General features: G+C 52.0%; 7 protein-coding genes across 7 annotated transcripts; 5 read left to right on the top strand and 2 right to left on the bottom strand.

The window, feature by feature from the left end:
* Window positions 1-2,021: 2,021 nt before the first annotated feature.
* Window positions 2,022-6,714, top strand: CTRU02_205876 (calcium-translocating P-type ATPase; the record flags this gene model as incomplete). The annotated part of the gene is made up of 7 exons (XM_070204632.1): window positions 2,022-4,754; window positions 4,812-5,182; window positions 5,229-5,551; window positions 6,135-6,149; window positions 6,219-6,396; window positions 6,555-6,603; window positions 6,658-6,714. The coding sequence occupies 7 exons, from the start codon at window positions 2,022-2,024 to the stop codon at window positions 6,712-6,714; spliced, it is 3,726 nt and encodes a 1,241-aa protein (XP_070061736.1).
* A 498-nt stretch (window positions 6,715-7,212) lies between these two features.
* CTRU02_205875 (l-psp endoribonuclease family protein) lies at window positions 7,213-7,891 on the bottom strand (the record flags this gene model as incomplete). The annotated part of the gene is made up of 3 exons (XM_036722950.1): window positions 7,213-7,329; window positions 7,387-7,590; window positions 7,703-7,891. The coding sequence occupies 3 exons, from the start codon at window positions 7,889-7,891 to the stop codon at window positions 7,213-7,215; spliced, it is 510 nt and encodes a 169-aa protein (XP_036585248.1).
* Window positions 7,892-9,118: 1,227 nt separating this feature from the next.
* CTRU02_205874 (mannosyltransferase pmti) lies at window positions 9,119-11,571 on the top strand (the record flags this gene model as incomplete). Its single annotated transcript, XM_036722949.1, has 3 exons — window positions 9,119-9,376; window positions 9,456-11,091; window positions 11,144-11,571. 3 exons carry the CDS (start codon window positions 9,119-9,121, stop codon window positions 11,569-11,571), a joined length of 2,322 nt encoding a protein of 773 aa, XP_036585247.1.
* Window positions 11,572-12,286: 715 nt separating this feature from the next.
* CTRU02_205873 (polysaccharide export protein) lies at window positions 12,287-13,601 on the top strand (the record flags this gene model as incomplete). Its single annotated transcript, XM_036722948.1, has 2 exons — window positions 12,287-12,880; window positions 12,939-13,601. 2 exons carry the CDS (start codon window positions 12,287-12,289, stop codon window positions 13,599-13,601), a joined length of 1,257 nt encoding a protein of 418 aa, XP_036585246.1.
* Window positions 13,602-13,752: 151 nt separating this feature from the next.
* CTRU02_205872 (uncharacterized protein) lies at window positions 13,753-16,398 on the bottom strand (the record flags this gene model as incomplete). Its single annotated transcript, XM_070204631.1, has 4 exons — window positions 13,753-15,299; window positions 15,360-15,617; window positions 15,769-15,859; window positions 15,928-16,398. The coding sequence occupies 4 exons, from the start codon at window positions 16,396-16,398 to the stop codon at window positions 13,753-13,755; spliced, it is 2,367 nt and encodes a 788-aa protein (XP_070061735.1).
* Window positions 16,399-17,437: 1,039 nt separating this feature from the next.
* On the top strand, window positions 17,438-18,394 carry CTRU02_205871 (uncharacterized protein; the record flags this gene model as incomplete). The annotated part of the gene is made up of 2 exons (XM_070204630.1): window positions 17,438-17,742; window positions 17,851-18,394. The coding sequence occupies 2 exons, from the start codon at window positions 17,438-17,440 to the stop codon at window positions 18,392-18,394; spliced, it is 849 nt and encodes a 282-aa protein (XP_070061734.1).
* A 4,788-nt stretch (window positions 18,395-23,182) lies between these two features.
* CTRU02_205870 (uncharacterized protein) lies at window positions 23,183-25,582 on the top strand (the record flags this gene model as incomplete). The annotated part of the gene is made up of 2 exons (XM_070204629.1): window positions 23,183-23,917; window positions 23,978-25,582. 2 exons carry the CDS (start codon window positions 23,183-23,185, stop codon window positions 25,580-25,582), a joined length of 2,340 nt encoding a protein of 779 aa, XP_070061733.1.
* Window positions 25,583-26,815: the final 1,233 nt, after the last annotated feature.

The raw sequence follows: 26,815 nt of genomic DNA, 5'->3' as shown, positions 1-26,815 counted from the left end.
TGGGCAGTCGGCGCACGATGGTACCTACTTGCCAAAACGGGCCATGTAGCTGCAGTTTTCAGAGCTAATTGGTGATCGCTGGGCACAGGCAACCCCGAGATCGAGGGTGATCCGGCTGATGTGAGTAGACAGAGGCTAACAAGTTACGTAGTCAGACGGAGGTCCTGTTTCGTTTGGGCAAAAAGAAAGTGGGAGTCGAGGTCGAAACAACCCCTCCTCGTGCATCACGCACAGACCATTCTGGGGTCTGGACCTTGTTGGAGAATCAGGATATATGATTGGCCAGAATGATTTCAATCCAATCCAGCGGATCCAGGAACACTGGACGAAACAATACGTACCGCTATTACATTTCTCATGACAGCAGGCACACACATACACAAACACACACTGAAGTCTTGTTCCCCGGAAAGTAAGTCGGGTCAGTATGACGCCACGTGTGTCACGGTTTGGCTGGTCAGACCTGCATCTTCGTACCAAGCCCTGTATCCCTCAATAGTGTCCTAATTTGACGAGGCCGCAATAATAATCCCTGCTCTTGGGCTGCCAGGTTTTCCCACCTGATTGTTCCACCGCGATGTGCTTCCCAGTGTATAACGCGCTTCGGCTATTTGTGACATTCGGCAAGGTAGTGTATGGACAAGAATTCAGCATCCCATTCCGTCTCGGCCTAGCGAGGTAGAATCCTGAACCCCCATATTTTAACCTGATAATCCATGCAGATATACTCGTTCAACTTGAGCTGCTGTTTTGTTTAAACAACATTAGATACAGCCAGTACATACAAGATGACACATCGGTCACCTCATCTTCCCTTGGAGCGCCCGGTTGCTGGCAAGCCTCTCACCGACACGTATACACACCAGAACAAATGGGAGGTGTCTCGTCGGACGGCATGACGCAGAGAGCCCATCAGCTGCATGAGGGTGGCACAACCCGCACCCATCACGTCTTGTCAAAAAAAAGCGAACGCGGGCTGCCTCAAACTTAAGACTTAATACTAATTAGAACCCATCTTCCGAGGTAGCGTTTCCAGTGTTCAGACGGTTTATGGCCTCATAGGCAAAGATGGGATTAAAGGCAGGTACCTTATTGAATGTCGTCATCGTCAATGGCAAGCAATGGTTCTTCGAAGGAGCATGGCCAAAAAGACAAGCTTCGTTCCGTTACAATCAAGCTTTGCCAGGCACAGTCCGCGTTTGCCAAGACCTGGGCGACAGGGTGGTCTCACCCTCATCAAATCAACCAGACTTCTCGCGGGGCAAACAGCAATCTCACTGTTTGGACGAATGTCATAGCCCTGCACGCTCGATCTTAGCACTGACCCCAGAAGCCTGATTCTGTGGCTTGCTTTGTGCAATAAACAACACATGCCTTCGTCATTCCTTGTTTGACGAGTGGTGTAGCTTGCAATAAGTAGGTTATCATGTGCCGCCGAGGACCGCAGCATACATTATGCAAGGCAAGCAGGAGGTGTCGGGGACCTTCTTGCGGCCGGAGTAAATGGAAATTGGCTTCCCTCGATTGATGCTGCTTACTAGGGCAAGGGTGGCTCGCGAGATGCAGACTAACCAGGCAGCTTGATTTCTCCTCTATGAAAGGGACGGCTGCCTCTTCCTCGTGTTTACTTCCTTTTCTCATTGTCTCCCTTACATCCCCCGATTCAGGCACCGTAACCCACTAGCATTGGGGCTACTGGCTCATCATCAACTATCGTTGTAATTCATATTATTGTAATAACCCCCGAAGAAAGGAAGTGAAGCGCTTGGATTCTATATATTTCACTTGTCATATGTTATCTGCACTACGCCTCTACACCTCGATTCAACAACGTCTCTACTTCCTTTCGCTTGGCTGCCGGTGTTCCTTCTTTCAACTTGGGGAACTTTCCATTAGGCACACCACCGGGCCCCTCAGCTATCCGGTATGAGAAAGCGAAACCAATAGGCTTGGGCACTTTGATTTGATCAACCGATCGACCTACTTGTCACCGCAGATAATATATAATCGTTATCATTACCATGGAGAAAACCAACAGCCAGGATGCTGAGAAAGGCGTCAGCGTCGCTGATCGGATTAGCCAGAAGAACGAGAACCAGTCGCCAGATATGGACTCTGAGAAAATCAAGGATCTCCACGCTCCTCGCGATTTCACGTTAGGCACAGCTGATGCTCTTACTCCGGATCCCGGCACAGAAGATATGTTCAACGCTAAGAATGACAAATTTGCCTTCTCGCCAGGCCAGCTCTCCAAGCTACTTAACCCCAAGAGCCACAATGCATTCTACGCGCTAGGCGGCCTGGCCGGCCTAGAAAAGGGCCTCCGAACCAATAGGAAGACCGGTCTCAGCATTGACGAGGACTCTCTAGATGGCACTATGTCATTCGAAGAAGCTGCTCTCAAAGGCGTGCCCAAGTATGGCGCCGCTGGCAACAGTGTGCCCCAGCGAGATCGCAATACAAAAAATGACGTTTATATCCCACCGCCTCCGGCTCAGTACACTGGCGGCTTTGCAGACCGAAAACATGCATTCAGAGACAATCGGCTCCCTGACAAAAAGCAAAAGTCATTCTTGCAGTTGGTCTGGATCACTTACAATGACAAAGTCTTGATTCTCCTGTCGGTCGCTGCTGTCGTCTCCCTCGCCCTAGGCCTATATGAGGCTATTGGCCAAGAGCATAGGCCGGGTGAGCCCAGGGTTGAGTGGGTAGAGGGTGTGGCCATCATGGTTGCTATCCTGATCGTTGTCTTGGTTGGATCAATCAACGACTGGAAGATGCAGCGCCAATTCAACACACTGGACAAGAAGAACAGCGATCGGACAGTCAAAGTAATTCGGTCTGGAAAATCTGTCGAGATTCCTATCTCCGATATTGTTGTCGGGGATGTAATGCACCTATACACCGGTGATATGGTACCAGTGGATGGCATTTTCATTAATGGCCACAGTGTCAAGTGTGATGAGTCCTCGGCAACTGGAGAGTCTGACCTGTTGAAGAAGGTCCCAGCTGATGAAGTCTTTGAGGCACTCGATAATATGGCAAATAACGGTGCTGATCGACCTGACGTCGAGAAACTGGACCCTTTTATCATTTCGGGTAGCAAGATTCAGGAGGGCACTGGTACCTTCTTGGTGACAGCCGTGGGCGTCAACTCTTCTTATGGCCGCATTACCATGTCTTTGAGAACCGAACAGGAGGACACGCCGTTACAGAGAAAGCTCAACATTCTCGCTGATTTCATCGCAAAAGTTGGCTTTGCCGCTGCTCTACTACTGTTCGTCATTCTTTTCATCAGATTCTTAGTCAACCTCAAGGGTAGCGATGCTAGCCCAGCACAAAAAGGCCAGCAGTTCCTAAAGCTCTTCATTGTTTCCGTCACTGTGGTCGTGGTGGCAGTGCCGGAGGGTCTTCCCCTAGCTGTAACATTGGCTTTGGCATTTGCGACTACACGCATGATGAAAGACAACAACCTTGTCCGCATTTTGAAGGCTTGTGAGACAATGGGGAATGCAACGACTGTCTGTTCTGACAAAACCGGTACTCTGACACAGAACAAGATGACGGTAGTTGCAACAACTTTGGGGAAAAGTATAAGCTTTGGCGGTACAGATGCCCCTCTTGAGGAACCAAAGGACGAGAAGCCCAAGAATAGTACGTCCCCTTCCGACGAAACCCCTGTCAACACAATTCGAAACATCCCCGTCAATGAGTTTGCCGGTGAACTTAGCTCGGAAACGAAGCAACTCTTGATTCAAGGTAACGCCGTCAACTCGACAGCTTTTGAAGGCGACCAAGAAGGGGAGAAAACTTTTATCGGATCCAAGACTGAAGTCGCATTGCTCACTTTCTGCCGAGATCACCTGGGAGCAGGACCAGTTGAAGAAGAGCGTACGAATGCGAACGTCGTCCAGGTCGTACCATTTGACTCTGCAGTTAAATATATGGCCACCGTCGTCAAACTTCCTAGTGGAAAGTACAGAGCTTATGTCAAGGGGGCTTCAGAGATTTTGCTGAGCAAATGTACTAAGGTGATGGACGGCGTGGGCGATGCAAACCTCAATGTCGTGGATCTTACTTCAGAAGACCGCAAGATATTTTCTCAGATCATAACATCTTATGCCGGTCAGACATTGCGAACGATTGGCTCTTCATTCCGCGACTTCGAGTCATGGCCACCAAAAGATGCCATTTCAAACGACGACCCAAGAGCAGCAGACTTTAACAAGATCCACGAAGACATGACGTTGACTGCGATTTATGGTATCAAAGACCCGTTGCGACCCACTGTTATCGACGCCATCAAAGACTGCAACCGCGCAGGCGTTGTAGTTCGTATGGTAACGGGCGACAATATCTTGACCGCAAGAGCCATTGCTAAAGAATGCGGCATATATCACCCAGAGGAAGGTGGCATCGCCATGGAAGGCCCAGACTTCCGACGAAAGTCAGAAGAGGAACTGAAGGAGCTCGTTCCTCGGCTCCAAGTTCTCGCCCGGTCGAGTCCTGAAGATAAGAGGATCCTGGTACGAATTCTCAAAGACCTTGGCGAGACGGTTGCTGTTACCGGAGATGGTACCAACGACGCACCTGCCCTCAAACTGGCAGATATCGGATTTTCTATGGGTATTGCTGGAACAGAAGTCGCAAAGGAGGCATCGGCTATCATTCTCATGGATGATAACTTTGCTTCTATTGTCAAAGGTATTATGTGGGGAAGGGCTGTCAATGATTCTGTAAAGAAGTTTCTGCAGGTATGTGTAACACCTTGGAGTTGGCTTACTGTTACTACAGCTGCTAATTGTTATTAGTTCCAATTGACCGTCAACGTCACTGCTGTTATTCTCACATTTATAACAGCAGTAGCAAGCCCAAGCCAGGAATCCGTACTCAACGCCGTTCAGTTGCTTTGGGTCAACCTAATCATGGATACATTCGCTGCCCTTGCACTAGCTACAGACCCGCCAACTCGCAGTGTGTTAGACAGAAAGCCAGATCGCAAGTCTGCCTCTCTCATCACTTTAAGAATGGCCAAAATGATCATCGGTCAGGCCATTGTCCAACTCGTAATCACTCTTGTCTTGAACTTTGCAGGGCATAGCATGCTCGGATATAGCGAAAAGCGACTGAATACTCTGGTTTTCAACACCTTCGTGTGGCTGCAAATTTTCAATGAACTGAAGTATGTTTTGCGAATGAAAACTCAAATGCATGCTAACTGATTGTAGCAACCGCCGGCTGGACAATAAGCTGAATATTTTTGAGAACATCACCAAGAACTACTTCTTCATCGCCATCAACCTGATCATGATCGGTGGGCAAGTGCTTATCATCTTTGTCGGCGGAGCTGCGTTCGATATCGAGAGGCTGGGAGGTAAGGACTGGGGTCTTTCCGTTGGCATTGGAGCGATCTCTTTACCCATGGGTGCCTTGATTCGTCTGTTCCCCGACGCTTGGCTTGGAGCATGCCTGCCCTGGTTCATTCGTAAGAAATGGGCACCAGATACTATCTCCGAGAAGCGATTGGAAGAGCACCAAAAGTTCGTGGATGGTAGTGAACCACCTCTACGAACACTCACTGGTCTTCGTGGAAACAGAGCACAGACACATATTCCTTTCCGCCAGAAAATGCACGATGCTAAAGTCAAGGCCAAGAAGAAGACCCATTTAGCAGGGTCGCAAGATAAATAAGTCGCGCCAATCAAGGATATTGAGGAGGTGTGGCTTAGAGAGAAACAAATAAATAGCTTAATAGTTCATGAATATTTGCACAAAAAAAAAACGTTCTAAGGGGAATGGAAACGTGCCTTTCTTTGGTCGCTGTAGTTTCTGACACCAAATTGTACATGTATATCAAGCAATCCAGTATCACCAGTATTGCGATAAGTGGCTGAAGCAAAATGAGGCTGGAGTGGATGTGGCTGTGTGTAGTCATCGGACAACCATTGGTTGATAGAGATGTGGACTTGTCAACCAATTAGAAGTCAGTCAATTTGGCAAAGCTGGTGCTCCCGGAACATCGCGAATTTCGTCAGGAACCTCTCCAAAACCATCCGATTCACTTCCCTAAGATCATCGCCTTGCCGACCGCATCGAAGCACCCTCGTAGCCCCACACGAAGTGCGATTTGACAGACGATATTCAAAATGGTAAATACAATGCACTCGCAATACCCCTCATATGACTGCAATTGACTAATCGCTCATGTTTCTTCGTAGGCCGCCGCACGACCTTTCTACACGCAAGTTCTCCCCCTCCGACCACACTCCAGTCCTCGATCGTAGACCAGCAATATGCCCATACTCTTTTTGCTGACATTCCTCAATATAGCGCCATCTTCAAGAACAACTTCTCCATGCTTGGCTTCGTCTTCGCGACGGGCTTTGCATTCGAGCTGTAAGATACCCAGTCCCAGAGATGACACGAGCCCCGATGACGACGGCGATTGCGGTGGAAGATCAAAGGACTCATGCGAGTCGCAAGCCGGGCGAAGTCATGGCAGTGTCCAGTATATATGGAGGAATGAGTTGGCTGACGTTTTTGGCGCATTCTAGTGGCTTCAACGGTGCGATGAACAAGTACTGGGACTACCTTAACCGCGGCGTAAGGAAACCTCATGATACGAAGACGGTCGAATACTGACAAAACCTGTAACAGCGCCAATGGAAGGACATCCGCCACAAGTACATCGAGGCCGCCGACGACGAGGAATAGACGAGACGAACCTGTGATGCTGTGTGATGGGCCACTCGGAGCCTTGGGCTTGGCGAGGCTCGGGTAGAAGGATGGATTGTACCGATAGACGGAGAGGCGTGTAGAACATCAAACTACCTTTCTGCTTATTATCTTACATTGAGGTTCCTAGTTATGTGAAGCTTGGGGCAATCATGGTCAAGCATTGGTATGTCGGTTGAGAATTGTCGTGGTTTGGCACAGAGTGTTGCAGAGCCCGACTATAATATCATTCGTAAATAATTCTACGGTAGTAGCGGCGGTGGCCGTGCCCTATCCATTTCAAATGTTTCGTTGCTCTACTGGACTTGTGAACATCACAACTTCGCATTTCGATTGTGCGTTGTCCAATCTTTGTTGCAACTTCAGACATACACGTCAAAAAGGGTCATTGAAGCATGGGTCGTCATTTGGGTTTGACAGGTTTATTACGGTCTACGGGCTTGCTATAGTGTCCTAGTCCATATGCAGGTGATGCATTTAAGGGAGGGCGATAGCCTCAAGCTCGACGTCAACGTTCTTGGGGAGGGTCTTAACAGCAACGCAGCTGCGAGCAGGCTTGTGGGTGAACCACTTCTCGTACTCGCCGTTCATCTCCTTCATGATATATTAGAAAATTAGGCAAGTTATGAAATGAGGGCGGTTGTAACTCACGGCAAAGTCGCCCATGTCGGCGAGGAAGATGTTGACCTTGACAACCTTCTCAATGGAGGAGCCGGCCTCAACAAGGACGGCCTTGAGGTTGGTGATGCACTGCTTGGTCTTCTCGGCAATGGTGCCCTCAACCAGAACGCCCTCGGGGTTGAGGGGGATCTGGCCGGAGCAGTAGATGGCAGTGGGGGTCTTAATGGCCTGGGACTAAAATGAAGGGTCAGCACTGCATACTGTTTGCGTCAACAAGGTGCTCATACGTAAGGGCCGACGGCTACAGAATGAGTTCGGTTAGCAATTGACTCAATGTGAAGGGCATCCGCACCAGTGAGATCAGAGAAGGAGACTTACGAGCCGGAGCGTTCTTGGTGAAGACAATGGACTGGTCAGACATCTTGATGGATTGAATGCTAAAGGGCTGGACCTGACGACTGGCAAAGATACGAGTGGAAGGACGGAGAGCACGGGATGATACTCTGGTGAAGGATCTGAGGAACGAGGAGGACATGAGATGCGGTGGAAAGCAGAGGAAGGAGGGGCAAGTTGTCGTGTGGTTCAATTGGGACAGCTGGTGAGGATTAAGTTCGGACTTCCCACGCAGGTCGGTCCAACCCCGCCGTGCTCCCTCCGTTCTTCGGCGTTGGGACCCGGGCGGGTAGCAGCGGGGTCAGCTGTTGCCCGCCGTCGGCGCAGTAAGGTCAGGGCTATACTGACAACAAGTTTAGCGCTGTTACGTACAAGACTGTCAAATGCGCCTTGTCAACTTGTCAGACAATAACTTCCAGAAAATAAAAGGCCCTTTTTTGCTTGTCTTCTGTTGCCCACTAATAAGGTCAATTGCGCCTCATGGGGCTCAATTGACTTGCGCATTATTCAACAAAGTCCCTACTGTTGCTCCTATATAGGTTTCTGACGCATGCCAACTTTGGTGCGGCACAGGTTGCGCGCGTCCGACGTGTCTGTCTGTTGTACTGCACGTTATAGGACTCTAGACCATCAAGGGATCCTTATCTTATCACAGCAACCCCATTATACCGGGAATGTGGGAAGACGGACTGAAGCTCGCCCCAAGATAGAGAGCACTCAGAAATTGTTAGTGTACCGGTACCTCAGCTCCATCGGACGAGGGGCCAGGCAGCTCTACTTTGGCCAAGTGTCCAGTCCAGCAGCGGGCCAAAAAGTGATTGACCCCTGCCAAAAATTTGTCTCAAGCCGTCCTGTCTTCGGGAAGGTTCATTATCGCTTCTGCACTTGGCAAGGGGTGTTTTCTATTAATTTTCTGCTCAAACGTACCCAGCAAGGCGATCAACCTTCCTTGTTGTTCATCACCACCATCTTCTTCTTCGTGAGACCAAATTCGTTGTCTCTTCTGTTCATCCCTTCGTAACTTCTTCAGTCACTCCTTACAAGCTTTTTTTACTTGCCTCTGTTTCTTTACCCTTCCATAGCTTCAATCATCGTGACGTGAGAGGGCTGACGCACTCCACTTTTCCATAGCGTGTAAGTTAGCTACAAGCCCCTGAATTGCTCCCTTGGAACAGCAATCACAGTACAGCTCCAGAGGTGCGATACGTACCATTGGTCGATCAGTTGGAGCTACCTGTCCTTCTTCGATGTGACCTTTCTGGGAACCACACTTTTTTGCTTTTCAGCTCTCACCACATCCTCAAATCCCGAGGCTTGAACTGACAAAGTCTTGAGCAGCTTCTTCACTTCTTCTGTCCCGATTCCCACCATGGCGTCGACGACCGCCACCCCGCAGGGCAGCGTTCGCCAGCGCAACACGGGTTCTAAGAAGGGAGCCACTCCCGGCGCCGCTGCTGACGATATTGCCAACGCTTTGAACACTGCCGCCGCAAAGAACAAGCGCTCCGGCACAGAGAACGGCCACACAGTCGGACTTCTTGTTACCACCATTCTTGCATTTGTCACCCGTTTCTGGGGTATCAGTCATCCCAATGAGGTTGTCTTCGACGAAGTTCACTTTGGCAAGGTATGCCAGCAGTTCCTCGAGAACTTAGCTCTCAAGCATCTCCGATATGATAGCTGACATATTTTGCTTTCTCCTACAGTTCGCTTCCTACTATCTCGAGAGAACCTACTTCTTCGATGTTCACCCCCCGTTCGGAAAACTCCTCTTCGCCTTTATGGGATGGCTTGTAGGATACGATGGGCATTTCCACTTCGAGAACATTGGCGATTCGTACATTGCGAACAAGGTTCCCTATGTCGCCTTCCGAGCTCTGCCCGCTATTCTCGGCGCCTTGACCGTCACCGTCACTTACCTGATCATGTGGGAATCCGGTTACAGCCTGCCTGCCTGCATTCTTGCTGCTGGCCTTGTACTTCTCGACAACGCCCATATTGGCCAGACCCGTTTGATTCTCTTGGATGCGACGTTGGTCTTCTGCATGGCCTGCAGTTTGCTCTGCTACATTAAGTTCTACAAGCTGCGCCACGAGCCTTTCTCTCGCAAGTGGTGGAAATGGCTTATCCTCACTGGATTCGCTCTGTCGGCTGACATGTCCACCAAGTACGTCGGTCTCTTCGCTTTTGTCACCATCGGCTCGGCCGTGATTATCGACCTCTGGGCCCTGTTGGACATTAAGCGACCTGGCGGTGCTCTGTCTCTCCCTGAGTTTGGCAAGCACTTTGCTGCCCGTGCGTTCGGTCTCATTCTCATGCCTTTCCTCTTTTACCTCTTCTGGTTCCAGGTTCACTTTGCCATCCTGACTCGCTCTGGCCCTGGTGATGACTTCATGACCCCCGAATTCCAGGAGACTCTTAGCGACAACGTCATGTTGGCCAACTCCCTGCCTATTGAGTACTACGACACCATCACCCTTCGTCACAAGGAGACCAAGACCTATCTCCACAGCCACGAGGACCGATACCCCCTTCGATATGACGATGGTCGTGTTTCTAGCCAGGGTCAGCAGGTCACTGGTTACCCTTACAATGACACCAACAACTACTGGCAGATTATCCCCCTTGTCGACGATCAGCAGACAGGCAAGATCGTCAGAAACCAGGATGTTGTCCGCCTTAGGCACTTGGGCACTGATACCATGCTGCTCTCGCACGACGTTGCCTCTCCTTACTACCCGACCAACCAGGAGTTTACCACGGTTCCCTTGGCCGAGGCCTATGGTGAACGTCTTAATGACACTCTCTTCGAGATTAGAGTTGAGAACGCCAAGCCGGGCCAGGAGTTCAGGAGTATTTCGAGCCACTTCAAGTTGATTCACAACCCCAGCAAGGTTGCCATGTGGACTCACACCACTCCTCTTCCCGAGTGGGGACACAAGCAGCAGGAAATCAACGGCAACAAGCAGCTAGCCCCCAGCTCCAACATTTGGTTTGTCGAGGATCTTCCGTCTGTTCCCTTGGATTCCAAGAGACGCGAGAAGCCAGAGAAGGAGGTTAAGACCCTGCCTTTCTTCCGCAAGTGGTTCGAGCTTCAGCGATCCATGTTCTGGCACAACAACCAGTTGACTAGCAGCCATCCGTACGCCAGTCAGCCCTGGCAATGGCCTTTCTTGCTCCGTGGTGTCAGTTTCTGGACCCAGAACGACACTCGTCAGCAGATCTACTTCCTCGGTAACCCTGTTGGCTGGTGGCTTGCGAGCAGTCTGTTGGCTGTCTTCGCCGGTATCATCGGCGCTGACCAGGTCTCTCTTAGACGGGGTATCGACGCTCTGGACCACCGTGAGTATAATTGAATCCCTCGGCGTCGAGAATCTAAACTAATAATTGACAGGCACCCGTTCGCGTTTGTATAACTCTACCGGCTTCTTCTTCCTTGCCTGGGCCACTCACTACTTCCCCTTCTACCTGATGGGCCGTCAACTCTTCTTACACCACTACCTTCCGGCGCACTTGGCCTCTTGTCTGGTCGCCGGTGCTCTTTTGGAGTTTATCTTTACCGCCGAGCCGGCTCCTGAGGAAGGCTACCAGACCATCAAGGGCAACAAGAAGGGTGATGGACCCAAGAGGCATATCAGCGCCCGCGAGCGTTTCGCTGGCCAGAGTCTTTTCCCCGCTTGGATTGCCTGTGGTGTCATTTTGGCCGTTGCCGTCGCTGGCTGGTACTTCTTCCTGCCGCTGACTTACGGTTACCCCGGTCTCAGCGTCGAGCAAGTCGTTCGCCGCAAGTGGCTCGGTTACGATCTGCACTTCGCCAAATAAGCGGCGCGAGTTTCGGTCAAGGTCACACAGAAGACACAAAATTAGACGAAGTTGCTCCAAAAGTCGGATTGACTCTCACTTCAGCGACCAGAATAACAGGTCACGGAAATACAGCAACAAGCCGACTAAGGCAGATGGTTTGGCTGTAAATGTAAGATGAGATGATGAACAAATGGGACGCTTTGGGGTGTATAACTACTTTTCTTGCGTTGATGACTAGCTTAAGAATGGCTTTTCCTAAAGTCCAGCTTCATGACATTGTGCGTGTGTGAAATGACAACATGGACTGAGTGACATTAATGTAATTGAGGCTGATGGGCTCATGTAACCTCGGCGACCCACTGGAGACGGGGATGACGGGGAAGAGCTCGTCTCCACCAGCCAATCACCTCTCGTGTCGTTTTCTCCAGGCTGCCACATTGCGCCCGGTTCAGCCCTGCTAGCCAATGACATCAGTCCCCCAAACCACTACTAATGGACCCTTTGACAACCTTGGCGAAGCTCTGCTTCTGGACAGCTTAGTCGTTTTGGACAGTTCAGGAGGGGAGGAAGAACAGAAAGTGCCATGCAAATGAGCCATTCGGGCGCCCCAATGGAGTTTCATGTTCATTCTCTTTCATTCTTTGATACTTACTTACTCTAAGGTCGGGGTCGATCGCAGGGATACATTGACTATCTCAGCAACGCGAACGACCGGAGCGAAATCCTGAAGACCATGGGCTTTCTCAACGGCCTCCGCCTGAGCGCCCGCCGTCTCGTTCGCACACGTGCTTTTCGCAACCTCATCCTCATCTTCGCCGTTTATACCTTTCTCGATGCCCTCCGCATCCAGCGCATTGTCACGAACGCGCCGCGGCACGACCCGAAGCGGCCCAGAAAGCTCGAGAAAGTATATATAGCGGGTATGCACTACAACAGTGCGGGTCTGATCAAGAATCACTGGAACAAGGCCGTTCTGGACCTAGTCGATGCCCTAGGCAGGGAAAATGTATTTGTCAGTGTCTATGAGAGCGGCAGCTGGGATGACAGCAAGAAATGGCTCGCCGAACTCGACGACGAGCTGTGGAAGAGAGGAGTAAGGAGGAATGTAGTCCTCGACGAGAGGACGCACCAGCAAGAGGTCGAGGAGGTGCCGGCAGAAGGGGAAGAGAGGGAGGGGTGGATAGTTACGCCGAGAGGCAAGAAAGAGATGAGGAGGATTCCTTTTTTGGCCAAGTTGAGAAACTTGACGCTGAAGGACCTTTGGGCGTTGAGCGAGAAGGGGGAGTCTTTTGATAAGATTTTGTTTTTGAACGATGTCGTTTTCACGGTAAGTCATGATCTTCTGTCTGAGAAGAGACGGGGTGGGCTGACTGTAAGATATGCAGACGGAAGACGTCCTCGCTCTCCTCGACACGAACCGCGGACTGTACGCCGCTGCGTGCTCGCTCGACTTTTCCCAGCCGCCATACTATTACGATACCTTTGCGCTGAGGGACACGGCGGGCCAGGCGCATCTGATGCAGACATGGCCCTACTTCCGATCCCAGGCGAGCCGGGACGCGCTGATGGCGTATTCCGACGCTGTTCCGGTCCGGAGCTGCTGGAACGGGATCGTGGCCATGCCCGCTGCGCCTTTCCTCGCCCCGGAGTCGAAACGGTTGAAATTCCGGGCGGCGCCAGATTCGCTGGCGGAGAAGAAACACCTGGAGGCTAGCGAGTGCTGTCTGATTCACATCGATAACCCCCTCAGCGAGCCGTTGGGCGTATTTCTGAATCCGAGAGTCAGGGTGGCATATGATGGTGCTGCGTATGAGGCGACGCACCCTGCTGATCCTAGTGACAGTTGGTTGTCAGTGTGGAGGATTGTGGTGGGTGTTTGGGAGAGTAGGCTTCGCAGGTGGTTTTCGACAGATGGTGTGAAGGAGTGGGTAGTGAAGAAGAGGGTAGGGGATTGGGAAGCGATGGAAAGGGGGAATGTCGAGAAAGGGGTGGAATGTTTGATCAATGAAGGACAGGTGCTTGTGTATAACGGTTGGGCACATGTGTAGGGACGAAAAGAGATACCCAGAGTATATGATATAGATCACGAAAAGAAGGCTTGCTTCTTAATTGATGTTCATATAAACTACCTAGTATTGTAAACGCCTTGCCCTGCTGCCCTTCCATGATGTCCCCTTAACTCCTACCTGTCTAAATCATTTAACCGTGTAACATGCCGCCCAAATTCACCCCCCAGGATTTACCCCCCTTGAAAGAAACCTGATGCTTAGTTGTTTCTTCAACAAAGCGGTGCAGCGCGGGGTTTTCGAGTGTTTCTGGGCTACAGTCGAGCGGCGCCAGCCCGATATCCTTGAAGAAGCGTTGCAATTTGGGGTCCATCATGGTATCCGCATTGACCAGAATGCAACCGTCATCGTCACACGCTCGAAAGCTTCCAGTTGATCTCGCAAGCTTAGGTCTTTGACTCGCTGTGGTTGCAAGAGCGGCTTTTTCGGGGGCATAATTGGTAGAGGTCACAACACTGCTGCCAATGCCCAGGAAGAATGTTTCGAGCTCTTTCAGTCTTGACTCCGTCATCTGCGTGCCCTCTCGCCACACGTCTTGAATCTCCTCAGCGCTCCTGCAGCTTGATAAGAGAATCATGTTCGGGGAGCATGTTTCACTGTTGCCTTCCTCATTTCGTTCCTCATTGCCAACTTCTGGGAGCTGGTCGACGTTCACGCACCACCGTAGCCCGCTCGGCTGCCCAACAGCCCTGCTCTTCTTACCTGCCTTGTCAGATGGTCGCTCTCCCGGCTCGGAAAGGAGCTCAAGCAGCGCACCCTCTTCGTCAAGAAGGTTACACTCCCTCGCGATACCCAGCGCCCCAGACTCTGCTGCTTCAAGTAACCTCCCTGCGAGTCCCTGGCTAATGACTTTGGGGAGATCAGGCATGGAAACCACATCGACCAGCGGAAAACCTAACCTGTCGAGGTGGTGAGCTTGCGTTGCTGTAAGACACCCTTTTAGCTGCGCGTCCGCAGATTTGATTTTACGGAACACAGCGAGATCGCACCCCTGTCGCCTGCGGGAAGTGGAGTTTGGAGGGCAGAGCGAGTCGACGACGGTGAGCATGTCGTTTATAGAGCCCGAATCCCAGTATACGGAGCGTATGGCCTGTAGAAGACGGGTATATCCTCTCCTTCTAGTCCCAGACTCGAGAGACGGTTCTGAGAGATCTGTGACGTATTCTATGGGGTTGATGTCCGGCGCGGGGATGATATGAAGAGCTAGATATCGAATTATCGTTGAATTCCGAGCAAGCTTTTCCTGGATATCAATATAGGATGCCGCTGGCGGTAGAGAGAGGCCTGCTCTGATTACGTTGAGAGGCCCCTGGGCGTTCGTTGTGTTGGGGAAGAAAGGTGGGAAATCAACTCCTCGGACAAGGGCCTCCGGGGGTGGAGATGAGTGAGCGTCGCCTTGGGTTTCGCCAGAATTGGAGTATATGTCAAGGATATCGTCGATATCAGTGTCCGCCGTGGTAGGGGAGGGGTCCTCGCCAGCTTTGACCTGAAGAGGGGGGTATTCGGGTTCCGGATGCGACCTAGGCGGTTGAAAGGGCATGTAGTCTGAGTTCACCTGAGTGTTTCCATGGCCCATGGTTTGGGAGGAAACATGACTCCCGTTGAGGTAATGGGCGTTGGCCGCGAGATGGGTTCGTCCAGAATAGTCGACGTTCGTGGGATGTTTATTGATTTGTTTTTCTGCATTTCCATGTAAGTATTTTGTGCTCTTCTTGGTGTGATAAACTAGTTTGGGCGTACCTCGGTGCATTTGAAGGAGCTCTGCCTCTCTGAAGATGCTATTTGATTTTTGATCTTCGACTGTGGCTTTCTCAATTTTTGACTGAGCAGTAGTGCCATCGGCGAGTGTCTCGTCGTCATCGCCTTCGTACCAGCCGAGAGCGGAAGAGGGACGCGGGATACTAGTTGACTTCCTTCGTCTCTCCTCATATGAATCATTGCTCGATGTTAGAGGGCGGCGGTATGCGTCCAGCACATGCCTCATCGACCTCGCCGAGCCTACTCGTATGTTGTCGTCAGCGTCACAAGTGTCGGAATGGCTCCCTGCTGGCCCCCGAAAACTCCTCGGTGAACCTTGGGTGTCTTCGTGCATGAACGCGGGTAGAAGCGCAGCAATCGTTGTCTCCCCTCGTTTCGACCGGAGTCCAACTCCCCCGGCCGTCTCCGAGAGGGGAGCCTGGGGAAGGGAATGACGAGAGCCACCGCCTGACAGTATCCTCATTTTCCTCATCCTCGTTGACCTGTGCCTCTCATCAGCATGATGTGGTCTTCTCGTCCTTGTGTTCCCACATGAGCATTGCATTATTACCTCTTTCTCATCCTCCTCATTGTCTTTTCCAGCACCGCTGTCTTTGTATTGGTACTGCCCGTCCTCGGCCTGGGCGATCCTCGGCGCTCCCGGCGCCACCTTACGAATGACAGCGAGGGCGCGGAGAACGATATCCGCCTCGCCTCTCTTGCTGCGCGCGCGCCGTTCAGCATCATGTTGCAGCCGGCGAAGTGCGAGGAGAGACTCGGGGGACTCACCTCCTCTTACGCAGTCGAGCGTCTCTTGTATTCCCTGCGTGTGGATCTTGAGGGCGAGGTTCGTTGAAGAAACGGTGGCTTGCGTGGATGTTGCCGATCCCGAAGAGGGGTGACTTCGTGGCGACGATGTGGCTGAGTCCGGGCCGATGAGGTTCGTTGTCGAGGACGGCGAGTGTCTGCCGGTGGGAGTGGTGGGAGTCTGATGCTTTCTTCCGGTCGCCCAGCGGCCTAGAGATGTCCATTCGAAACCCATGTCTTTTCTGTGTTGTGTTGGGATGGTATGCTGGTAAGTTGATGGTTAGCAGATGAGTTTGCCCGGAGAGGTGGGATTCTGAGTCCCTTTTGACTTGGATTTGACTGAAGACAACAAGGCTCTGAGATCTTCTTGTCTCATGAATTTACTAGCCCCCTTTCGGGTGTTCTTTCGGTGTTGTACTCCTTGACTGTCTGGTAAAAGGGCTGTGGGACACGAGTTGAAAGGAACTTGAGGCTTGTTGAGGCTCACGAGCCATGTTCTCTTGCACGACGGGCAAGAGATTAGTATCCTTGTCACAGACCTTTGACAAAACCATGTCTATTTTCAAAACACTTAGGCTGAGAGGGATTTGAACAAAAAGATTGTAAAAGGTTCGTCTTCAACAAGTGTTGCTAACATTAAAAAATGGCTGGAACGTCTGGCGCATTTGATAAAGAGCATCCTTTGCAAACAATTGTACGATATCCCCTGCTTTGTTCCGGACATCTATTTACTGAAACAGCATCGGAGTGACAGAAGAAAATAAGATATACAACAATGGAACAGTCTAGAGGTTGATATAGATTGGTGTTTACCTACTTCGACCCCCTTTGCGGTTCATTCTTGGACAACCATGAAAGCATGATAGTTCTATAGCCTAAACACTGCCACAAGTCATATAAACAAGGCGTTGAAAGTGAAGTGAACGGCTGTACCGAGCTGAGGCACACACAGCGGAGCTCATCTACAGAACGACTACATAGCAAACAATACACTTGTCAACTACCAGGCACAATGACCCGGAAGACTCTCGCCAGTACACCTACAACAGCTGTTTCCCTCACGATCATTGTCAAATGCAAAGAACCAAGACAGGGCATTGTTCACGATGCAGCCTCTCAGGCGTTACCTATGTATATTAACTCCATCGTCCAACATGGACGAAACGTTCAGTCATCCAACAGTCTCACAAGATACCCATCTACCAAGCAGCAGTCGTAGCCAAACTAAAAGTCTCGGCTACCGCAGTCTATGAGTGCACACAACCACCCTCAACATGTGCTACAAGAAACAAATGGTATTCACAGTCTGCTGGCACACCAGAACAGTAGACGAAGACTGTGAAAGACAAAAGCAGCTCTACCAACTCTATCGAAAAGAGCACATTCACGGCAAACAACGCCAACGAAGCTGGTTGTCCCTCCTCTGCATGCCCTGCTTTGGCCCAGAGCCGCGCCCACCTACACCGCCCCCTTTAAGAAGAGAGTGTCGTCTCGAGGACGTCCTAATCGAGAGCGACAGCAAATGTCCCCGGTGTCTTCTCCTGGAGGATCAGGAGGCGGCCGTAGACAGAAGACATAGGTACGCATACAACGCATATCTACGAAAGGCCACTAGCAGTGGATATCAAATCAAGGGACGTTTGAGTGCTAACGGACGATCTGCAGAGCATCTGACGATGACTCCCAGAAGCGGACAGGGAAAATCACCTCCAGGATTTAGATCTAGGCATGAGGTTGTTGCGAACTCCACGTCCCTTCAGGTTCCAGAAAAGACATATCAACCGTATCGTCCAGATGCAGACCGAGGCACGAACTACGCCGCGCTACGGCGGTCACGACCGCCTAGTCGGGACTTTGTGCCGTACTCTGACCACCAGGCTGCGGAGGAGTCACCGGCGCTCAAGTCTCGGGATTCTACCTCCCACCTCCGGCCAGCCCCTCTGCAGGTCTCCAATACCAAACAGAACAAGGACCCGTCACTACGGAAGAAGGGCACCCAGAAGCCGAGCCGGAGTGCGATAGCAGGATTGCAGAATGCACCCCTGAGTGCCCTGATCGAGGACGTGGAAAAGACTTGGAGCCGTGCTCCTCCGGCATTAAGCTCGCCTTGGCAGCAGCCGACGACTATGGTCCATGTTTCCTACACGCCTGAGTTGCCCGTGGAAGAGCTAATGGACGAGGTTGAGCTCATGTGGCAGATAGGGTCCGGCCGCGACGATAGATCGCGTTAGGATAGTTAACTAGTCACTTATGGTTGTTTCTGCCCGTGTCTGCACTAGAAGATAAGATGCATACCATCAAACTTAGGTATCCCTTTATTAGCCTCACGTCTCGTAAATACAGGACATGGGGAACACAATGATAGGTTCGTTTGTGAAAAAAATAGGTTTTTGTTTAGGAATTTGACATGCATGGCTTCGGAACTAAGAAGCGAACGGAGATAGAGTTGGGTCTAAAGGAAACAAGCTCAAGGCAGAAGAATAAACGATGCAGGCAACTTGGATGTGTCTGATACGTCAAGACTAGTTCGTGACGATAGGTATTCGTGGCCTCTTAGTGTTTTGATCCCCCACCAAACGAAGCTGCCAGTGCTTGGCAGACGTCCTGTCACTTTTTCTGCGTCAGGTGGGACACACTCTGAAATGCGGGCGTCCCTGTGTGGTATGTTTTAGGAACCCATACGCAAAGTAACAGTACGTATTCATCATCCTCAGACAAAGAAACGCTGATGCCTTGTTGCGCGGCCGGTAGAGGCAGCGAGATGTGGCAGCGAAAAGATCGGCAAAGCGGAGACTGTTGATAGGCTGCTCAATTCCTGCAGATGTGATTGGCCAAAGAGCGGGGACCCATAGGGCTGACGAGCGGGCAGACTCAAAGACCGGGGATCGTTGATTCGTGACCGCCTACGTGTGTCGTATTGAAGATGGGCTTCGTAAGCCAATGAGACTGCAGCATCCGAAGCCACCGGCAACATGAGAAACCAAGCGGTGCGGACGAACACCAAGCCGTGTTGGAATGCCCAGATTCAGAGTAACTTTCGGGACCCCAATATGGGGGTTCAATGTAATGTCACAGGTGCAGTGCGGGATTTGGCGGGTGCAGGGACGACTGAACGGATGGTGACGAAGCAAACGAGCTTGGCTACTGTGAGTAAGATGGGACGTTGTCACACACGAACGTAGTCACAGGGTGGCCGCTGGTGGTTCAAGACCCCTGGGGGAAAATCGAAGTTGAGTCAAAAAGTTTTGCTTGGTTTGCCTTGCTTGCTTCTTCTGGTCGTGCTGGTAGGGTTGAAAGTCCTGAATCGGGACACGGTTTGGACCTGAGGACAGCCACGCCAGCCCTATGTGTGGAGAGAGCCAAGCAGACAGAAGGAGTGCAGAGAGGTGGGTGGTGAGTAATTGGCTGACGAAGGCTGGTTAGAGTTGTGTTCCTGCGAGAGGAGAGAGCGAGACGATCGGACGGTACAGTACTATGCGACTCTTCCTTGCGTGCCAAAGGTACTGTGCAGGAGAGTGCTTGGCCGAGCGGCGCACTCTACGAATGGCGTTCTTCGTCTTCTTCGTGTTGATGGGAATGTGCGCAACCGCGCAATCCAGTGGCCGCCACGGAAGGAGCGCCAAGGCCCGACAGACGCAAGCCAGGTGACGAGTCAAGGCCCTGCGTCCAGCATCTCTTTCACATCCGAACTATTGGCAGCATGACGGGAACGAACGGCCACGGCGCGTCCAGAAATTGGGGACTGCTAAGATGTAACCCCGTGTCAACTGTGTGCCGTGCCGGACGTCATTTCGAACAGGATCCAGACTAGCAGAAGACCAGCAGACTGGCTTTTGGCAATTCACAATACTGGGGTTGGATGATAAACGAAAGAGAATGCGCCCGCTGGCGGGTCCGATCCATGTCTCCCCGTTGATCATGGGAGCGGGTGACAGAAAGCTGACTGACCAGACCGGCCGGACGAGAATGCCGAACTGCACCGCAATTCAGGCCCTCGCATTCTTGCTCTTCTCTCTCCTGTGTCTTTCCTTATCCTTTTCTTGTCGGAATGGGTCGGCCGCCCCCACGGTAAGCGAGCGACATTGATATGCAGGTGCAGGTTCAGTTGGTCCGTAGTGGATTTTGAAGCAACAAACTCCACGGAAGGACCACGGACCACCCGGGTTTGACGGAGCGTAGATATCGGTGTTGAGAACATGGGATGGGCGACGATGGTGTGATTGGCCAATTTCCGGGATTGGCGGTGGTTCAATCGAATATTTTTTTTTGACCGACAGTCTCCAAGATTGGATCCAGGTGATTTATTAGACTGACCTGGGCATTTGCAGGGGATAGGTTTTCCCCCCCCTGGTGAGAGGAGTCTCTTGCAATTCCATCACTGGAAATCGCAAACTGCAACCCTGAGGACCTGCGGAGGAGGCTGAGGACTGGCTGGTATTGGTACGTACTGGGGGCGGAAGGGGATTGGGGGACAAAGAAGGCGGAATTGAGAACCAACGACAAGCGACCCAGGTTGGCGGAGAGGGAAACAATCCAATAGGATACCCAGGATTAGGCGGGCAGGTGGGGACAGCGGAAGAGGGTTAGATTGGGACTTTGGTTCTGATGGGCTGATGATGACGGGGGTAAGCGAGCGAGGCCAAATTGAGTCGATTATCTTAAGTGGAGCAAGGTAAAAGGAACGTACCGAAAGGTACCGTGCATGAGACCTCTGCTGTTTTTGCAGTGTGTCCAAAACCCAGCTTCTTCTTACAGCTAACAGAGTAGCAAAGGCCTCACTAGCGCGGGGTTTTCCCAATTTTGGTACCCGCCTTACTGTTAGCGGCCTCAGCCACGACCTGTGCAGGAGCAGAAATGTAGCTCAGGAGCAGTGAAATGCACGAAAGCTGCGGTAGCTACAGCTTGTTTTGCTGGCTGTGCTATGCTGTGCTGTGTGCTGTGCTGTGGTGTGCTATGCTGGGTAGTCGAGTTGTGCAGTCATGCCATGTCATGTTGTCTTTTGGACCCTGATGTAGCTATGCGGTACGTATCTCATGCACCCAATTTTGATGCTGATCTGAATGAGGAACCATGATAGGCTTGCTGAGGCCATCGTGTCAGGACCCAGAATAGGTCTCTCGCCCCCCCAGCCTTGGATTCCATCAAACGAAGAAGCGGTCATCAAAAGAATCTGCCACGGAAAACGTTGAAACACTTTCTTACCTTGCAACGCTTAGGATAATTCCATATGCCCAGCCGCAATCCCCATCTTCGAGGTCACCCCATGGCACCATACTCTGAACGGAAACTCGTACAGGAGCCTACCCGTGCCCTCGAATACCGGCCTGGCCCTGGCGCTTTTCCAGTTTCCACTTCCGGACCCATCAAGCGATTGAGGCATGAACCGGTTACCCTGAAGAGAAGGGAAAAAAAAAAAAGGCAGCCGTCAAAACCGATGCACCGTTCCGCAATCGGTCTGATGGCTTGCGTCGACAGTCCCGAGAAGCGAGCATTCAGAGGCCAGAGAATTCGTCTGCCTCATTGGTCTTGCGCGTCAGGACTATTCAGCAGCGCATTGTTGGAAAGGTGGCAGTCGGCCGCCCAGAAAGGAGTGAGGGAAGAACACAACAGGGCTGGTGGCAGCACTAAATTAATAGCACAAACATCATCATCACCATCACCACCCACCCCCCTTCTCCGCTGGCGGCAAGCAATACTTGGTAGCAAGTAGGTGCTGGGTTTTAGGGGAACAACAGGCTGGGCTGAGAGCTTGTTGCTGTTACATCAACCGACTCTCGAAATGTAGTCGGTGCTAATCGGGTACTTTAATCTTTAATTCCGGGGCTGTGCTCAGGGCGCTCTCCAACGCCCGCCCAGTTTGGGCCACCGGCTGCAGCGCTACGGTGTCCCTAACAGCGGGCCTCTTTGGGCGGTAGCAATGCTCTTTGGATCGTGTGCCGTACCCGACAAACGGGTTGGAACGGGGAATACTCGCCATTTCTCAGCGACCCTCCAGCAATACCTCATTCTCCCCTGGACTGTAGCCAGGGGTCTGATCCTTCCCAGTCCGCAAAGCCCAGACTCCGCCTCCACTGTCCTCCTGCGACGCACTATCATTGGCTAGCGACCTCCAGGCAGCAGCCTTCGCCCCGGGCGCCCTTCAATCCGCTCTCGTCGCTCTTGCTTTTCTAATCAACCTCGATGACCGTACAAACCAAGTCCGCTTGCTGTGTCGTTTCCTTCGCGTCCACGCCCAAATCTGACGTTTCTCCCACCTCTTTCGCCCGTCCTCGCCGCCCTTTCTTCGACCGAATCCTCCTCCTCGTCCTCAACATCCCTTTTCTTCATCCTCTCTTGTCCTTGACTTTTAGGACTCGACACCCGCCCGCACTTTGTGTCAACTGAGGCCGCCGCACTGGACCGATCCTCAGTCCTACTCCTCTCTCCCACACCCCCAAAAACCCACCCACCACCACATCTCTCATCGTCCTCCTTGCCATCCGGTTACTTCCCATAAGCAAACCACAACCCACGCTTCTTCTCCCTTCCATCCCCGTCCTTTCCACCGACGCGTACTACGACAGGGACGAACAAGCGCACATTTCGTGTGTCTCGCACTTAGTTTCTTGTAGACCGACCCCTCAAATCAGGCAGACCGATTTTGGCCTCGACTTAAATCGCCTTGCCGCCATCGACCCTCATCGGCTTCCTGCCCCAGCATCCACGACTGTATCGTCTCCGCCGTCATTGCAATACCCAAACGTAAGACCAGGACTCTCTCTCCTTTCATCTACTTCGTCCATACATTCCCCGTCTCAAACACCTGCCGCTACGTTGCCACTTTGGCCAATCCTAAACCTTGAGCGGCGGTTGGCTCTCAGGAGTTTAGGAACTTTCCTGCATCGGGCTTCCCAGCTCGGTCCTGGTTGTGACTCACACTCAAGCGTCCTATTCAGCCCTACAATTTGAATGAATCCATAAGAGATCTAACACTTTCCCTTGTTGACAGAGTTCTGGACACCCGTGTCATTACCGTCACCATGTCCGTCTCCGTCAACCCTCGACGAAGGACTCCGGTGACTCGCCCGGAGTCTCCTGCCGGCCTTAGCCTTAAGACCAACATGACCCTCCGCAAGGGTGCTACCTTCCATTCTCCTACCAGTCCTACCTCTTCAGAAGACGATGCCTTGGCCTCCCCTCCTAGCCTTCGACGCTCCCAGACCAACTTGGACGACGTCGTCGATGCTCACTGCCGCCGCACTGCTCTGATTCTTGACGACATTGAGAACTCGCTTTCAAACTTTAACATTGTCTCCCCCAAGGCTAAGTCCTTCCGGGACGACAGCCTTCCCGTGCCCAGAGGCTTCCTCAACCTTCCCGTCGTTGATCCCGCCATGGCAAAAGAGAAGTCAAAGGAAGCGGAACGCCGCATTCTGCGTCCCAGAACCCGCCGTTCCTCGAGACACCATGAATCAGACAGCGGACTCGGTACCTCTGTTGCACCCACCACCGAGACAGAGCCTGCGTCCACCGCATCAAAGAAGGCGTCCGCCATTACCAGGTCGGCCGCTGCTGCCTCATCTACCAAGGAGAAGCTTCCTGGCCTCAGCTCCAAGGCCGTCAACCGCATCCACGAGCACATTCTGCGTCCTCTCCGGGCCAAGCCTGCCCTGAAGGACTTTGAGCCGATTGTTCTCGACGTACCCAGACGTATTCGCGAGAGAGAGATCATCTGCCTGAGAGACCTCGAGAAGACTTTGATTTTTATGGCACCGGTAAGTCCAACACTGACTAAAACTGGCGTTTGGCGTAATACTTATCGATTGTTGATGAAGGAGAGGACCAAGACCGCCGCCTTGTACCTCGACTTCTGCCTGACGTCGATCCGCTGCATTCAAGCCACCGTGGAATACCTGAGCGACCGAGAACAGACTCGACCTAACGATCGGCCTTACACTAACGGATATTTCATCGATCTTGTCGAACAGCTTCATCAGTACGCAGGCCAACTCGCTGCCGCTAAAGAGAAGGGAGACGTTGAGATGGACGTCGACCCGTATGTCCCCCTTTCCCTACTTCCATATCATTGTACTAACATGGCAATCAGCACCGACGAGATCAAGCTTTACGGTGGTATCACTGAGAACGGACGCCCTGCTGAGCTTGTCCGCATTCGCAAAGACGGCAAGGCCATTTCTATGGCTACCGGACTGGAGGTTGACCTTGACGAGACTGGCTCCATCAAGATGAAGCGCTCCATGAGCCAGCAGTTGGAGGATGATGAGGAGATCATGCGTTCTATGGCCCGCCGCAAGAAGAACGCCAGCCCTGAGGAGCTCGCTCCCAAGAAGTGTCGCGAGCCTGGCTGCAACAAGGAGTTCAAGCGCCCTTGTGACCTCACCAAGCACGAGAAGACCCATTCTCGTCCCTGGAAGTGCCCGGTGAAGAGCTGCAAATACCACGAGTATGGGTGGCCCACTGAGAAGGAGATGGACCGTCACCACAACGACAAGCACTCTTCGGCTCCGCCGATGTATGAGTGCATGTTCAAGCCATGCCCGTACAAGTCGAAGCGCGAGTCCAACTGCAAACAGCACATGGAGAAGGCGCACGGTTGGACTTACGTCCGCACCAAGACCAACGGCAAGAAGCCCGCCAGCAAGGCCGGCAGTGTCACTCATGCCACTCCTCAGCTCAACCACATGCCCACTCCTTCCACAAGCAGTGCTGCCACTCCTCCTCCGCCAATGGACCAGGCCCAGCACTTCAACTTCAACGACCCTATCCTCGCCCCCCTGCACCCCATTGGCCCTGTTCCCGACTTCGCCACTCACATCGATGGCATGCAGTTCCCCTCGTACATCTCGGATGAAGAGTTCGAGCAAGTTATTGGAGTCCAGCAGCCGTTTGACAACCAACTGGAGCTGGAAATGTCCATGTCTCCTTCTGACCACAACACTCCCAACACTGACGTGTCCTATGGCCCATACTCTTACCAGGAAGGCCCGGACTTCACTGTGAACGATGACATCTATGCCGCTCACGCCCAACTCCCCACTCCCGATCGTGCTGTCTTCGCCGACAAGCAGATGAACATGGCTTTCCCCATGTACCAGTCTATCACTGCTTGCCAACCACAAATTATCCCCGCTCAGCCTGCTCCTCACATCTCCCCGATTGGCCAGGTCAATGCTATGCTCTTTACGCCAAACTCGCTGGCTGAAGTGGATGAGGGCTTTGAGGACACCTACAACACTGGTGGAAACGACTTCTGTGGAAACGATTTCCAGCTGTTCCCAACCAACACCGCCACCAAGACGTTTGAACCTTTGTTTGGTGAGGTCCCAAGTGCTGGTCTTGGCTACTCCCAGACATCGCAGGACCCGTTTCAGTCTCTCGACTGGAACAGCATGGACTACCAGAACTTCCCAAGCCAGTAATAGTTACGGGGAGTGTGCGATGTATACGATGGCAGCCATGAAGAGCTGCAAGTGTGAAAAAAATGTTGGCTTGGTGTTGGATTGGCTTATGATTTGATGACTGGAAATGGGTTGAGTCTTGAAACTGGCTCGAGGGAGTCGGACGTTCGACTTTCCCCTCTTATTTTGTGTTTTGTGTACAATTTGGTTTGGCATAACCACCCTGCTTGCTCTAGGATTTTATCTCTTTCCTCATTTCTAATTGGCATGAGATTGACGATAGAGAAGACTATGTATGGCACGAGATGTGGTGACGTGAAGGCCAGCAGAACAATGGGTCTTGGCTAGTCAGCCACGTGTGGGAAGAAGCAGATCTCTAGACATATCTCATTGAAATTCGATATGGCAAGTTCTGAAAAAACCAAAAAAAAAGGAAACCACTATCTTCTTAGCGTCCGTTGAGCAATGCCGTGATGTTGGATTACTGTGGGCCAAATGGCCCCGTGTCCATTGAAAGGATCGTTTGCTCTGGATCTGGTACACGAGACGGAAGAGAGGGCCCAGTTTGCCCATGGATGAGAGACGGCGGACAAGACTCCGGCACAGGGCTAGTCCCAAAGTCCACCGCGGAGTTAAGAGGTATGACGTGTTATGTGAAAGGTGTGAGTCTCACGGCGAAAAGCCACGGCGTCAGAGGGGACTGGGCTGGGCGGCATGTCCTCCCCATTTTTCTGCCTTCAGTCCCGGTTCTTTCCTGAGAGATGTGGCTACAAAGGGAAATCCCCCAATCCGATCTATGCTAAGGATACGATGGCGGATGGAATACGCATGGCATGGCATGGAAGGAAGCGCACGGGACCCCTTTCCTTAGATAGTAGTAGATAGGATAATCTCATCATTGTGTGGGAAGCTTGCTTTTGCTCCTTGTGCCGTGTGTGCTTTGCCTACTCCTGGCGGACAAGGAATTGTGTAAGTCCGCTGGCCGATACCGATGGCGCTCGGGTTACCGTCGTCCCGCTCCGTTGGATGGACTCAATTTCCCGAGGGTGGGTGGTTTTTGTGTGTTTACTTTCGTTACGTGATTGGGTGAAGCTTCTGTGGAGAATGACAGCTGTCCACTGGCGTTGCCGGTTCTCAACGACAGTTGGACAGCTGTCAAAGGACCACACTTCGCTTCCACCCCCCCCAATGCCCACTCTCTCCAAGCCCAGAAAAACGCGTCGTGCTAAAATTTCTTCAAAACCTCCAATCTCT

The sequence above is a fragment of the Colletotrichum truncatum genome (assembly GCF_014235925.2).
Source record: "Colletotrichum truncatum strain CMES1059 chromosome Unknown Contig_0003, whole genome shotgun sequence".
Taxonomy (NCBI): domain Eukaryota; kingdom Fungi; phylum Ascomycota; class Sordariomycetes; order Glomerellales; family Glomerellaceae; genus Colletotrichum; species Colletotrichum truncatum.
This window is presented reverse-complemented; position numbering and strand designations above follow the sequence as displayed.